Source organism: Danio rerio, chromosome 16 (assembly GCF_052040795.2).
Source record: "Danio rerio strain M-AB ecotype USA chromosome 16, GRCz13ab, whole genome shotgun sequence".
In the NCBI taxonomy this organism is placed as follows: Eukaryota; Metazoa; Chordata; class Actinopteri; order Cypriniformes; family Danionidae; genus Danio; species Danio rerio.
In genome coordinates, this window is record NC_141036.1 from 14,883,397 (window position 1) to 14,899,563 (window position 16,167).

The 16,167-nt window shown below is 33.7% G+C and overlaps 1 protein-coding gene and 1 pseudogene across 2 annotated transcripts in view; one reads left to right on the forward strand and one right to left on the reverse strand.

Annotated features, from left to right (window-relative positions):
- LOC100537860 (ASH1 like histone lysine methyltransferase pseudogene) overlaps positions 1-424 on the reverse strand; it is a 62,045-nt pseudogene extending 61,621 nt beyond the window's left edge. Inside the window, 1 exon segment of the transcript NR_147500.1 lies at positions 92-424. The product of NR_147500.1 is annotated as an ASH1 like histone lysine methyltransferase pseudogene (transcript).
- A 2,282-nt stretch (positions 425-2,706) lies between these two features.
- On the forward strand, positions 2,707-15,317 carry dap3 (death associated protein 3). Its single transcript, NM_001098737.1, is given in 13 exon segments — positions 2,707-2,848; positions 3,193-3,234; positions 3,345-3,470; positions 5,726-5,827; positions 5,952-6,060; positions 8,829-8,921; positions 9,007-9,137; positions 10,602-10,682; positions 11,680-11,853; positions 14,193-14,252; positions 14,335-14,424; positions 14,649-14,766; positions 15,132-15,317. Coding segments are annotated over 12 exon segments (1,209 nt in total). The 5' UTR covers positions 2,707-2,848; positions 3,193-3,195; the 3' UTR covers positions 15,218-15,317.
- The last annotated feature ends 850 nt before the right edge of the window (positions 15,318-16,167 follow it).

Consider the following 16,167-nt stretch of genomic DNA (forward strand, 5'->3'; position numbering starts at 1 on the left):
GAGCAGTAGGCTACACTGTGCCGTAAAACTCGTCGGAGATCTGAGAAAACAATATCAACCACAGCTTGACGGAATGAAAAACATGACTTACCCGAAGCTGCGAGGAGGTCGTATCGCAAGAAAAGGAGCAGCTAATTTACAAGTGTGCGCAACGAGCTGAAACGATAAATGGAGGGATGTTGCGTGTCCATTGCGCGAAGCGAAGGACCCATGAAGATGAACATTGTGCAACACCACACGATACACACGTCCCCCCTTCTTCTTCTCTTCGCCCCCCTGTTTCTATCCGTCTCTTGCGCAGTTGTTTTACATCAAAAGCATGGTCGTACATTGTGTACCCAGATAGCCACAACCCAAGTTCACCGATGAGGGGAGACGGAGGAGAGGAATGACCATGCTGTATATATGTTCGGTTACTGAGCTGATGCCTGCAACTTGAGCTAAATTTACCCACCAATAACAGGAGAAAGGAGAAATGTAAACAGACGCGCGCGTTTATCACCCTAGCGGATGCTGTTTTGGCGATACTATCACCAAAGCAATGATAATCAATACAATCTAGCATCTATATGCGTGTGTGTTAGAATATGATCCTGAAGAATCTAACCCGAGATGGCCGACTTTGAAATGATGAGCAATGATGTAATTGAATTGTGGGCTAGCCTGCGTCGTTAGATTGAAAGATTAAATTATTAATTGTAATGTTTTTTTTCTTCTAATATTTCATATTTTATTTATCGCAATAAAATAAGCCTACATTTTAAACGTAGGCTTTAAAAACGTGTGCTCATAGGTCTGGGTTTAAATGACTTAGGCGGTCTATTTCCAACACCTTTTTTATTATTAGTCCTTTACTTGCATTACGTTATTACAACATGAAAGATAACACTAATCGGAAGCAACTGCGCACTTACAGCGAGTGACCTATAGGTGGTGGTACAAACATAGCCAAGCACAGCAGGCCTATATCTACTAACTTAACTGATATTGACAGAAACTTTGTGTTATGTAATGTATATACCGCACCGGCTATCTGTTATGTGGAATACAGAACAATTAAAATGATCTAAAAATATCTGAATTTTGACAGAGAATGTAAAAAATGTTAACTAAATTAAAGTAGGCTATCCATAGATGCTTATTTAATAGCCATGCTGGGTCAAAGTTATGTTCAGGGTTATATGACTTCATAATATGGCTATAATCTACAGTGGGTTACACCACAGTTGTCCTTATATGAATTATTTCCCCCTTTTGGTTTATTAAACAATAATTTATTTGGTTAAATGAAAATTAACGGTCATCAACCCAAACATATTTAATATCAACTCAATTTATTAAAATGTTTTTGAGCTATTTCTATATAAGTATTAATAATTTCAAAACACAATTTCATGCCTTTGAAGATAAAATGAAAATAATTACAGCATTTTACATTTTTATAATGTCATCATGTCAAAGGTAAAATAAATCCATTATTAGAAATAAGTTTTTAAAACTATTATGCTTAGAAATGTGCTGAAATAATCTTCCCTCCATTTAACGGAAATTGGTGAAAAGAATAAACAGGGGCGCTAATAATTCAGGGGGGCTAATAATTCTGACTTCAACTGTGTGAGTTTGTGTGTGTGTGTGTGTATATATATATATATATATATATATATATATATATATATATATATATATATATTGAGATATGGAGCTTCAAAGTTTTGCATTCCATAGCAAACAGTATGTGTGTAAAATTTTTATTTAAATAAAAAGTCTTATAACTTATATAAAAAACATCCCATATTGTAAATAAATTACATTTAATATGAATATGTCAATAACTCAGATATAACCTTATAATTCTATGGTGACGTGGTGATATATATATATATTCTCTCAGTTCCCTCAGTTTGGCTAATTATAATTATTATTATTTTTTTAGAAATCACAAGGTTTCATTTAATTTTTTCCTACATAATTATTAACTGCATTTGGGAAAACACTTGATTAGACTCTCTTAAACAACAAAACAAACAAAAAAAAGCTTAGAAAATGTAAAAAAAAAAAATAATAATAAAATAAAAATAAATAAATAAATAAATAAATAAAATACACTGGGTTGGAAAAAAATAAAAATAAAAATTGTTTTGATTGAATAAATGTCTTTTAAATTTATTAAAGTTAGTTTATCAATGATTTTCAATATCAAACGACTTTAAGCAACATTGTGCATAATATCATTATATAAGTAAAAAAACAATATGTTTTTAACATTTTAATAAGTTTGGGAATGGACACAACGGCACATTATGAATAAACGGATTAAAAAGTAGCTAAACCTATAACAAAATACGATACAAACACTGTTTTAATAAGACCAACCTTGTAAAATATAAAAGACTTAAAATATTTCAATATAAATCAACTATAGGGCAGAAAACATTCAAAAAAGGGATATATTTCGTTGAAATATACGACTACATTGAAGGACATAACTTAATAATAACGTTAACAATACAGTTGTTATCAACTAACGTTAACTTAGCAACCAAATGGGTCATGAAAACAGTAGACACATCAATATTCGCCGCGTGTTAATGTGATACCCATTTCATATCTGATTATTCATAATTCATATCTGACGCTTACCAGACAAACCTTGACCTCTTGGTCGTCTTCGTCATTGACGTTATGACGTAACTTCCGACGTCTGTTGAAACAGACATGGCGACCTCCATCGCCCGTAGCCCGTGACAGATCGACCGTTCATGTAAACCAGCATTTGGAGGTTATCGATTTACATGAAGCGCTTGAGAGACACGTAGTTTTTCAATCATCTGTCGGGTCGTGTCTAGAGGTAAGTTACAGTATTTTTTGCGCCATTTTATATATTGTACCTAAGCCACATTATGCCCCATGCAGTTCATGCTCTCAGCAACCACATCTCTTGCAAGGTGAAAGTCACGAAGATCCTTGACACTTCTGTTTGAGTTTAACATTGCATAGAAATTAATTTAATTAAATTTCAACAAAATATCACTGTCCATTAGAAAACGCTTAACGTAGCGTAAAAATGATGAGGAAACCGTTTTTATGTGAGCATAGATTGTAAACCTGGATGTGTTAAACCTGTATGAAAACCTATCAGAGTAAATATACAAATTTATTAGATTTATTTATTTATTATTATTTTCTTTTCAGAAAATGAATCTGCACAAACTGTCTTTGCGATTGCGACCAGCAGTAAGTGTCATAAACATAATGTATTAATTTCTGATCCTTACTTTTACTTATCATTACTTAAGAATATTTATCAAGGAATATCACTCATATTGATCAATTGTCATTCCCAGGTAACGCAGAAGTTCAGGTGTCTCAGCATCCAGAGCAGTGGCCAGGAGCTGGAGGCGGTTGCTGCGGAAACACTATCAGCTGAGCCAAATCTGCTTTCAGTCTTCAGAACATCAGAGCAGGATCCGGTATGCCCCCAAAACATTAGACATTATTCAGCAGCTTTAAAGGATTACAAAACACATTTTTGAGCTGTTGAGAGTCATATATTTGTCCCATGCTACTACTTCGTGATGTCTCTGAGTGTGCTGCATTCATCCATGAGGAATACTTGGTTCAAACCAATCAGTGCGCTCTATTGTGTATGCGGTGTAACTTCATTAATATGCATGCTAGCTTCGAAGACTGTTTTACCTGAAACAGTGTTTAGACGGCAGAGAGATGCCACGTTGTGTTGCCAAAACAAGTAGGAGAAGAACAATTGTTTGGAGATACGTGTCGTCAGTGTTGCGTTTATAAATGTGCTGCAACTAAGGTTTTGTTTTTGTTTTCCCGCTATGAGAGCGCAGGTTGACTCACATGTGGATTACAATGCATGCGACACGCAGCAGAAATGCGTATGTAAGGAACATTTTTTTACTCGAGAGCTTTTTGCATCTGGAAATGGTGAAATCCCGATTTGCTGCTCGTCTCCTTTTAAAAAAGATGCGGATCTAGTTTGTGTTGATTGTTCTGTCTCTACAGATTTGCTAAGTAAGCAATCAGTGGTCTTTGTTTGTTTAATCACATGGCAAAGTTAGTTCATATTGTTAGCTGTACTCTTTCAGTGTTTAAAGAAAGACCTTTGTCAAATTGATTTCTAAGTTATCACTACAATATTATGGACTGAAAGATCTGCTGTAAATGCTGCTCTCAGAGTATAAACATGTGAACACCGCAATCAAACAATTTCTGACTGTCGTGTTGAATTTTCACTGCATTTTGTGGCAGGTTAGTCTACACACACGGCTTTCTGACCAACCAAGTGCATCTGAGTTACAGAGAAATGCAGAGGTTTTTTTCTCTTATACGACGTGCCCAAACACTCCACTGTCATTAAACGCAGGCACTGTCTTTCTCCTCTGTGTCTGTGTGTTTGTTTTGCCTCTGTGAAAATCAGCGCGTGCCAAAATGGAAACTCCAATTTTTACCCAAATCCTTCCCTCTTTCCCTTTGCCTTTCCAGACTTTTTTCAAACTAGAGGTGTGAAAACACCTTGCTGAAACAGGGGGGTTTCATGGCCCTTTAAAATAAACCTCACCTAGATAGATCTATTACAGGTCCTGATAAATAAATCAGCTGTCCATGGGCAGGAATACAAATGTGTTCCAGTTTTGTCAAATGTCTGCACTGCAATCTCAGTGCAAATAATGTAGACAAGGAGTTTACATTGATCATTTACATGCCTCGCTTGGTTTGAAAATCTGCAAATTTAAGAATATTAGACGATCAGTCAGTGAGCCAATAATGGGTTAGTTATTATTCTACTTCTTAAAGTGATGATAATACATTTGATGTGTTCTTTATTTTATATTATATTTCAAAAACATTTATTCCCTCTGTTTTTTATTTAAACTAAATGTTGTTGGGAAAAATTTAAGGAATTTTTATAATTTAATTTTTAAATGTTTTTTTTATAAAGTTTTATTCACTAAGTTTCACTAATTTTTAAATTAATAAATAAAAGGCATAAAACAAAAATATAAAAATAAAAAAGGTATAGAATTAATTGATTAAATATTGTTGTTGTTAGAATAAATTGAGCCATTACTAATTTAATAAAACACTGAATGGAAAAATTGGAATTTGTAGTTAAAGACAGATTTATTAGCTCTTCTGTGAATTTTTTATTATTGATTCAAATATTTTCCGAAATGCTGTGTAATGGAGAGAAGATTTTATTTTTTCACATGATAGCTTTAATGAATAATTTCTAATAACTAATTTATTTATCCTTACTAGTATTCAGCTTAATGTGCAATGTAAATTCTTAACTAAGTTAATTAGGTTCACTGGCAAGTTACGGTATGTTAATTAGACAAGTAATTGAACAACTGTGTTGTTTTTTTCTAAAGCCAATCTCACACACACAGAAAATAATTACTCTACTGGTCAAAAGTTTGGGGTCAGTAGGATTTTTAATTGTTTTAAAATGAGCTTCTCCTGCTCACCAAGGCTGCATTTATTTAATCAAAAATACAGTACAAATAGTAAAACTGTGAAATGTTATTGCACTACTAAATAACTGTTGAAAAGTAGTTTATCATTTAATTTAATAATTTATTCTAGTGAATGTAATGATGAATTTTCAACTTCATAACTCCAGTCTTCAGTCACATGATCCTTTAGAAATCATTCTAATATTTATTATTTTCCTTTTTCTTTCATGTTTTTTTTTCCTCAGACATGTCATTCTGAAACACACACTGGGCAGTACTACACGCTCCCCCCAACTCACATCCAGAAACTCTTCCCTCATGGACTCCCCCCACGCTTTCAGATGCAGGTTTGGGAACATTTCGATGTCTGCACTTTAGTATAGATCTAATACAGACCTAATGTTGTTTTTAGTTTAAATTACCAATTGTATGATGTATATACACTGATGTATGTTTGTTCTCTTGTTACAGGTTAAGACTTTTAATGAGGGCTGCGTGATGGTCAGGCCAGCAGCGCTGGAGCTCATCTCATATCTCAAAAAAGCTGATTACAACAAACCTCCTCTACGTTATGTACTCTGTATCCTTAAAAAATGCAAAATTCCCAAATCCATTAAGCAGTTTCACTTAATGTGTCATTTTTTCACACAAATGTTTTTTAGAAAAAAAAATACAACTTGTATGTTTACACAACTTTGTTATTTTTGGAGCGCAAAATGCAAGAATTTGAAAACGGGATTCAAAGTGGAAGTTTTGAAAATGCCACAATTTTCTTTTCTATATAACCATCTAAAAACGAAAATCCTTGAAAATGATTATGGCCCAATCCCAATTCTATTTTTGTACCCCTTCCCCTTCGCCCTTACAACTGAGGGCTAAGGGGAAGGGCTTCAAAATTTACCGCTAAGAATTGGGACCGCACTACACTGCACATGTCATCATATGTCCTTACGATCTGATGTTTCATGTGAGACCAGACAATCGCGACTGCTTTATTTATTCCAGTTGTGTTTTTTTATTGGTATTTATCTTCAGGAAATCACTAAAGGCATATAGTATGTTATCATAACGATCTAATGTGGCAATAAGATCGTAACTGTACTGTGTTTTTACACAGTGTCATATTCATCAATGTAAACACACCAAAAACAACATTAACATTATAGCAAACACTGTAAAATGTCAATTGACAGCCACTAGACATTACTGACAGGGTATTCCAGTGTCAGAATGCTGTGGGACTGCTGTACAGGAGTTATTAATAGGGATTATAGAATGCGAAATTTAGCAGGTTTTTTTTTAGCATGACGATAAAACCCGAACGCGGTTATGAATATATTAAAACATGTTTGTTTGTCGTAAAACGTAATAATGATAAAAAATACTAATTTGTCATTTGAAGGACTATTCACCCCTTCCCCTTAGCCCTACGCCTTCAAGTTAAAGAGAATTGGGACACCCCTACCTCTTGGCATGCACACGCAAAGCGAGGGGTAGGGGTAAGGGGAAGGGCTAAGGGGTAGAATTGAGATTGGGCCTATGTGTGCTGTTTAGGTAAGTGTAGATTGAAAGCAAGCATAAACAAACAAAGGCAGAGTATGTGGAGACAGTGGTGTTGCATAGTGTTTACAGTTTACTGCTTAAGTATTACACACAAAATACAAAGTGGATTTACATCAGCACCGACAGGATGTCATTGAAAGGCATTCTTGGATCAGAACTGAGGCCTGTTGTGCAAAGTTGGTTTGGGTTTTCTTAGCCTAGTAAGTTTGTGTTTCGTTTTTGGACTCAAGAAGATGGGTTGGTTTTAAACGCCACAGTTACTTGCACCGCCTGGCTAACCTGCTTAGGTTTTATTCTGATTTAGAGATTGCGAACTCATATCGGATCAGATTCGACTAAGTGACGTATACCTGATGCAACAAAGCAGTTAACAAGCATGTTTCGATGTCATAATTGTCTTTTGTTGCTAATAATTGATAAATATATACACATAATATATGAATTGAAATTATTTCTGCTAGTATTTATACTCGGGCTTCACAATATATTGTTACAGTATCAATATCGCAATATGCGCAACTTCAAAATCTAGAATGTGCAATATTGAGTTGGGATTTTACACATGCATGTGTTTTTAAGGCCTGAGACGGTGTGAGCATTTCAAGTTTAAAGCATACAGGCACAAGATAATGTACCATTTGTAACTTTAATAAAGATCATTTTTATTTTATTATTTATACAACAAATACGACACAGTGTTGTTTTACAGTTGAGTAATCAATTTCTGTACCTAAACAATTTTTGACCAAAAACCATAAAGCATTGTTGCTTGACATTTGTTTTATATTTTTAAGCATGATTTGCTCCCCTATCGCAATCAATCTGAATAACTATAACTACTGTAAATATATGTATATATATATATATATATATATATATATATATATATATATATATATATATATATTTGCAATGTCAGATTTATTCAATATAATGCAGCCCTTATTTATAATTGTTATAATGAATGTAAACCATACATTTAAATATGTACACATAAATTTGATTTATTGTATAAAACTTTTAAAATGACTTTTTTGAGCTATTGGAAAACCTACGTAATTAAAACTAGATGGTTGCTTTGCATTGAACTAATATTTACTTAAGTTGCCAGAGAAGTGAATTGTACTGACTCTCTCTTAAGAACTGAATAAAAACTAGCTCTATCATGTGTCATGTGATTGGCTGTTTGCTGCACGTGTCACACTTTCAGCTGCATATGGTCTACAGTTATTCACAAGCTCAAGCCTAGAATTGACAGAGAATGCTTATATGAAGCATCATGAAACAACCTTCAGTTTAGTTTAAACCAGTCTTGGATGTTAGGTAACATGAAAGCAGCTCAACTTTAATCACTCTTTGTTGCCATGGTATTATGGAACAGTTGAGATGAGCTATCTTCATAGAGTAATTGGTGCAAATTAAACTTAAACTTAACGATCTAGCCAACTTATCTAGCTTTTTGGTACAGGCCCCGGATCTTTACCAGGTTGGATTTGTTAGATTTTGTCAACTTGAATCTTGCTTTGCAACCCGGATTCTATTTAATTTGGCATAAACAACTGCCCATATAGGGGTGTTCTCACAGGTACTGTTTACTAAAAAGATGACAGTGCCAACTACTGGCTTGGCTCTTGTACTGCAGTGTTTTTGACAGTGGATATGGGTAAGAACGAATCATCTCTATTTTTTTTTAAATGCATGAGGAAAATGTTTTTACTGATGGCTATATTAGTGTTGTGTAAATGCAGCCTAATATTCCACACAATCCTTGACAATGTGCTTTAGATGGACAGACGGGCTCAGGGAAGTCCATTTCTCTGTGTCACACTCTGCATTACTGCTACACTCAGGGCTGGTTGATCCTGCATGTTCCTGATGGTGAGCTGCACTAATCATCTGTCAGCCAAAACACAGAATGAAATGATGTTTGGGTTCTGATGGTGTAATGATGTTCTTTCTGTAGCTCATCTGTGGGTTAAGAACTGTAAAGAGATGCTGCCCTCTACCTACAATCCCTTACGCTTTGACCAGCCAGTGCAAGCAACCCAGTGGCTGAAGGACTTCAAAATCACCAACGAACACTTTTTATCCAAGGTACAAATCCATGTGTTTGATGTACAATAGAACTTATGAATGAACAGTTGCACAGATAAACTAACAAAATTAGATTTAGATTTTGTCATGTATATGTATTAATCTACAAGACTTTGCAAGTTCTTGATATCGATACAAAATATGCTGGTCCACAGGACTGGTCATTCATCGACAGTGTTGTACACAAAGTTTTATATGCAAAAGATAACAGTTTAAAATATTATATATATATGAGCAATTACAGCATTATGGATGTGACTTTTGCGGTAAATACACAAAACATGAATACACAGAGAAAGTATACATTACATTATATTGACACATCTGTCTATATTTTTTAAAACAACTAACCACAGAGTTATGGGACCAGAAAATAAACATGCATTATGGATGTGACAAAAAAAGTCGGTCAGTTTACAGTATACAACATGCTTTGTTGAAATTCTGTGAAATAAACAGCACAGACCAAAAGAAATTATGCTAATCAAAAGGATCATAGTCGGTTTGCTATGGAACAAACATGATTTATTTTATTTTATTTGATATTTCTTCATTTATCATGAAAAAGCTTTATTATGTATGTGACACTTTTCCGTTATAGATGTCACAGATGTGAAATTGCAACTTTTGTGATTTTGGTAAATAAACTATAATTGTTTGAAAACATTGACAGAGACATTTTTATAGCACTGTAAAATACAATCCAACACAAAAAAAAAATGTAAAAACGTTTTCTGTGAAAACTTAAATTTTTTTCATGGCGAGGTTGACATTTGCATAGAATTGCTCTCATATACATACAGTTGAAGTCAGAATTATTAGCCCCCCTGAATTATTAGCGCCCGTTTATTTTTTTCCCCAATTTCTGTTTAATGGAGGGAATATTGTTTCAGCACATTTCTAAGCATAATAGTTTTAAAAACCTATTTCTATTAACTGAATTATTTTATCTTAACCATGATGTCAGTAAATTATATTTTACTTGATATTTTTCAACACACTTCTATACAGCTTAAAGTGACATTTAAAGACTTAACTAGGTTAATTAGGTGAACTCGGCAGGTTAGGGTGATTAGGCAAGTTATTCGATAACAGCGGTTTGTTCTGTAGATTATCGAGAAAAAAAATTAGCTTAAAGGGGCTAATAATTTTAGAACTGTGTGTGTGTGTGTGTGTGTGTATATATATATATATATATATATATATATATATATATATATATATTTTTTTTTTTTTTTTTTTTTGGTTAAGTGTTTTTATTGTAGCGTAATTATTTTAGTTTACCATAGTAATTTTATTTTTAATAGTTTTTAAAATACAAATACATTTAAAATACAAATACATAAAATACATTTATTTATAATATTTTATTATTTTTATGCATTTTTTTTAAATGTACCATCGTACTACATGAAGATGTTATTTTTTTCATAAGTTTATTGTTTTGATCTGATCAAATGACAGATAAAGACAACACGGCGATATGTTTGGACAAAGAGAGAGAGTACTGAAGAGGGCCGGACTTTAGGCGAGCTTATTGATCAGGTGAGATTTATTCTTGCTCATCATTTAAAATCTTTAACTGGCCACATCCTGATATTCACACTTTAATAATTTAGTTTTAATTTTCACTTTGTTTTTCTTTTTTTTTTTTGTAAGGATAGATCACAAAGTAATACTAAGTCAGTCCTTAATTAAATCTCTCTGGTGTTTTTCCAATGACATGTTCTCTTCATTTTTTTTTAACCACAAAAGAGGAACTAAACTGCATCTCTATAGTGGCCGTGAACAATTAAAAGCAATATGTTTTTTTTTTTATATCCTAGAATGGTCCAACGCAAATCTCTATTATAACCACTGTTCACACCAACTCAACCAAAAAAACAAGGGCATCATTTTAAGAAATCAAGATTCATGAAAAGGGAAGACTATTGCTTGATCTTGATTTGAATGAATGTTAGTTTTATGAATGTGCAGTCATGCACAAAATAAACTCGTTGATGCCTACAATTTCACCATTATTTGATCATTTTGTGTTTTTTAATTTATTAATTGTCCTTTGGCTTAGTTCCTTATTTGTCAGGGGTCACCACAACGGAATAAACCGCCAACTATTCCAGCATATGTTTTACACAGTTGATGGCCTTCTAGCCAAAACCCAGTACTGGGAAACCCCCTTACACTCTTACAATCACACACACACTCATATACTAAGCCCAATTTTGTTTACCCAATTCACCTGTAGCGCATGTCTTTGGACTGTGGGGAAGACCGTATCACTCGTAGGAAACCCACGCCAACATGGGAGAACATTCAAACTCCAGACAGAAATGCTAACTGGCTTAGCCGGGGCTCAAATCAGCGACCTTCTTGCTGTGAGGCGACAGTGCTTACCACTAAGCCACTGTGCTGTCCTTTTGTGTCTTTAAAAAAATAAGATTGCACAGGATTTCTTCTATACTATTGGGGTCATGGCATTAGAGCAGCACCAGGATTAATAAATGAGATTTAAAAAATGAATTTAAATGTATGATTTGAACAGGGTGTGAACCGCATGAAGAGCAGCAGTGATGTGGTCGGTGCAGTGCTGCGAGAGCTGAGGCTTCAGGCAGGGGCTACCACAGAGGGCGAGGAGGTCTTTAAGTTGGCGGTGGCTGTGGATGGAGTAAATGCTCTTTGGGGCAACACAACTCTTAAAAAGGAAGACAGAACTATGGTATGGTCATGTACATTTCACAGGAGGGATAATAATTTTGTATTATTGGATATCCCATCTATAAAACCTAACTTTACGTAACAATTTTAGAATACTTATTATTATCTAGTCATTTGTATTGACCCTTTCCACAAGACTGTTATGATTCGTGTAAGGGTCATGTGCATCTTAAATCTTCTAAGTCAGTGATTTTTCATCAAGTACCACCTCAGAGAAAAAATTGTCTCTCAAAGTAACACCATAATGACCAGTATTAAAATACAGTAGCGTAACTACTGACCAAAAACGTCAACATTTAAATTAAAATGGGCTTTTAAAAGTTAAAAATGATAGGTTACTGTTCTTAAAAAGTAAAAAAAAAAAAACTCCTGTACTCCTGTAAAGTGTTAACATAGGAGCCTATTTATCAACACCTGGAAATATAGGCTATATGTTATAATATTCATATATAAATCCTTTTTTAATAAATTTTTAAATATATGTAGTATGTAGGGATGCTCATTTCGGTTAATTTTGCTAACTTACAACCGCCGCTCGTTAATTTGTTATTAACAGTTAACTGGTCAGATTACTAATAAATTATTACAAAATTTTTTTTAAACAAATTGACGTGTCTATTTTGTGTCTGACACATTAAATATTGCATTTTAAAATACTGATTTATTTTAATATGCTAGCATATAAATAACAGAACATAACAACAGAGCGTCTTCACGCACCTGCAGTGTTTCCAAAAGCATAGTAAAACAGAATAAACTAAATAAGATTAATAAAATAAATAGGCCTGCCCTAAATTATTTTCACTTAAATAATTCATTTAGAGAGCAAAACGAAAACATTGACTGATCCTTTTTAAAAACTGGCATAGGCTGTTTTCCAATCATATGTTTTTGTCAAATAAAAATAGCAGACTTTCTCAAATTGCTCGCTCTACGGAAAATATGCATTTATTTAATGCCCCACTGTAATTGTAATATCACAAAACTTTTTTTACATTTTTAATAGAAATCATGTTTTTAAAGATTATGTCCCGCTATATGGTTTCTTCACTCACGGTTCAAGTGCGCACGCTCTCTTGATAAAAGACAATACTGACATACTGCATATGTTGACATTTTATAAACCGTTTTGCTGTTTGAATATGGTACTGCATTAATTTGCATACCTGCATTATAAGCTGTAAAATAAAAGGTAAAGCCTATTTGTTGTGTGTATGACGCAGATCCATGAGGCGATCAGCATAAGCGCAGGTTTGGCATCAACTCGTCTTTATCAAACAGCAATATTCTTTCTCCATTTGCTTCTTTGGCAGATATGTCTGTTGGCATGTTTGGTCATACGTTATCGTCCCACAAGTTTACAAATATGTCTGATCACAGCAAACATGATTTTCCATTCCAAAAACGTGAGGCGCACCTCACTCCTTTTATATTGACAAGGAAAAAAGGTGCGGTCCTCTTTTTTTATGTCACTATTAAAATGATTAAATCAGCTGCGTATTGATTGTGCAAGAGTGTTGCTGTCAATTGTACTATTTAATAATATTGTGATATTCAAGATTTGCAAATTCATACAGCTCTGGATAACTTGATACAGCGAGCTCTAGTCTCTCCTACATCTTTAAAAGTTCTCTGTAGTTGTCTTGACAACACCAACTGCTGCTCTGGGATGAGCCGCGTGCAAAACAATTGTGGCTTTTAGTAAACCATTCAAAAGGTGCCCCTCTTGAAGCAAAGAGCGCATTCAATCAGCCCCCTATGCAGCCAAACGAAAAATATATAAATTAATATATTTAATCGTTTAACTGATACCATTAATCGGTTACGAACGCATCCTTTCGTTTAACGGTTAATCGATTATTTTGAGCATCCCTAGTAGCATTTACATATCACATATTTGATTCCTCCGCACACCACTAGTGGTACACGTACCACAGTTTGAGAACCACTGCTCTAAGGTTTTTGTTATATAGATTTAAAAAAAAATTTGATGTATGTATTATATCATCTTTGCATTAAAATACAACAAAACAAATCACTGTTTATGTAAGATGTTTGGATAGGACACTAAATTTGATGTTGTTCTCTCTTTTGGCTGCCGTTATCAATCTCACACAATTCTTTCCTTAATCCTAAAGTCTTGATAACACCATGGTTGAGTTTTCCTTTTAATATTTCAGCAAGTAGGATTGTAAAAAAATGATTTGTTGTATTCACCTATTCACTGTGCTCTAAGCTTACCCAACTCTGACGACTTCCGCTGCTGGGAGACCCAGAAATGTGAACAGGGTTCTTTAGTGCAAGTGTTTGACCTTTGTCTTTTTTTTCTGTTTCATTCAGTGTGAGCCAGAGGAACTGACCCTTATTCATAATTTAAGGAAGATGATGAAAACCGACTGGGTAAAAACAAACTGTCTCTGTCTTGATATGCTAATACCGATTTCAGTTTGCCATCTGAATTTACATTCCTGTCTGTCATCAGAGAGGAGGTGCCATTCTCACAGCCCTGTCTCAGACCGGCTCTCTGTTCAAGCCACGCTCTGCTTACCTTCCCAGCGAGCTGCTCGGAGAGGTCAGCCAACCACATTATGCCTTTATCCATGTGCTTTCAGAGCAAAAGTTAAAAGAGCATTGTTTAGTTTTGTACTTCAACAATAGACTTTAGAGCATAGGTTTAGCGGCCCCTGACATTGTCTGCTGCATGTTTTGTTTGTATTTGTTAAGAGGGTTTCACGTATTTACTTAGTTCTCTTTCATTCCCTCATTTCTGTCCATGCCTCTATTTCTGCCTTTCAGGAAGGGTTTGATGAAATGGAACCTTTTGTGCCAGTTTGTGTGTCGGGTTACAACGAGAAGGAGTTTGAGAGCTGTTATCTGTACTATTTAGACCGCAACTGGCTGCAGCATCCACACAGTAAGTTTGTACATTAATGTGCTTGGAGTTTTTTTCCTAGATTGAGTTTCAGGTTATTGATGCAAATTAAACAGAAAATTGACACTTGGTGTGTAGTTTATGCTGGAAAAAGAAAGCTGTATATAAAAGAAAATGTATAAATGGCCATTAAGTTGAGTAAGGGGTTCTTCAAACATGGATGATTATATTTAGGGGTCCTTGATATCTAAAATATTGGTTTAAATTGTAGTAGTTCGGTCTCTAAATTCTAATTGAATAAACCATGTTTATAGTGCATGTGTTTAACTAATACAATATAATTTTGACATGACTTGAAAGAAGGGTTATTACTATATTATTATTAATCTATTATATATTAATTACAGGTCGGTCTGAAGAAGGAAAGAAGGAGCTCATCTTTCTCAGCAATAGAAATCCATCCATCCTGGAAAGATTGTGTGCTTTCCTGTAGTGAACATCATCTGCTTTCTCTCACTTGCTTGTGTATATCATGTGAATGCAGTAAACATAAGTATGCAGCTTTTTCATAATAAAAAGGTTTGAAAAAAGCATATTTCTTTTCGTATATTTAATAGGCATATTAGACTTTTTTCCATGTTTAATGAATTTATTTACACTACATCAGATTTTTTTAAAAACAAAAACAGAATTATACAGTAACATACAAAAATATTAGCCAGAGTGTACATAAAACATTTAGTAATTAAACATCTTATATTCCTTAAGATTATTACGAGTCTTCTTTGCTTTTTTATTTACAATGTTCTCCAAACTTGTGGAGTAGTCCTTAGTCTCTTTGAAGGAAATTAACACAATTTGGCTTTGATCCAGTCCATTTTTTTAAGTATATGAAAGTTTCCCATAATAATAAAAAATGTACTGGAAAGGTACATTTGTTACATGTATTGACAACCTTTTGTAACTTGAATACAATATTTGTTTTGCTTCTAAGAAAATTTTCCAGATTCACCCAGAAAATCATAATGTATACAATCACAAAACAAGTGGAAAATAGTTTCCTTTTTCATGCAACAAAAGTCACAGAATTAATCAATATCCAAAATAAATCTCTCTTAAACCTCTTTAGCTGGATCTATATAATGTAACATTTTAAATGTAACATCTTTTACTTTGTTATTTAGACAATGTATTTCATAAGAACGCCAAGCTTTTTCCCAATTTATATTTATGATTAGAATTATCCATTTTGAAAGAGACTAAGCTGAAACAAAATTAATGAATGGTCCATTTTAACTAATAATATATAAATGTATCACCTATTATACTATTTCTAATATATTTGATAGTATAACTTTGTTTAATAATATCAATATCTCATAAAAAAACGGTTTTACTTAACATATTTTCCTTCTAAAGATTTATTTCCATACCCTTTTATAA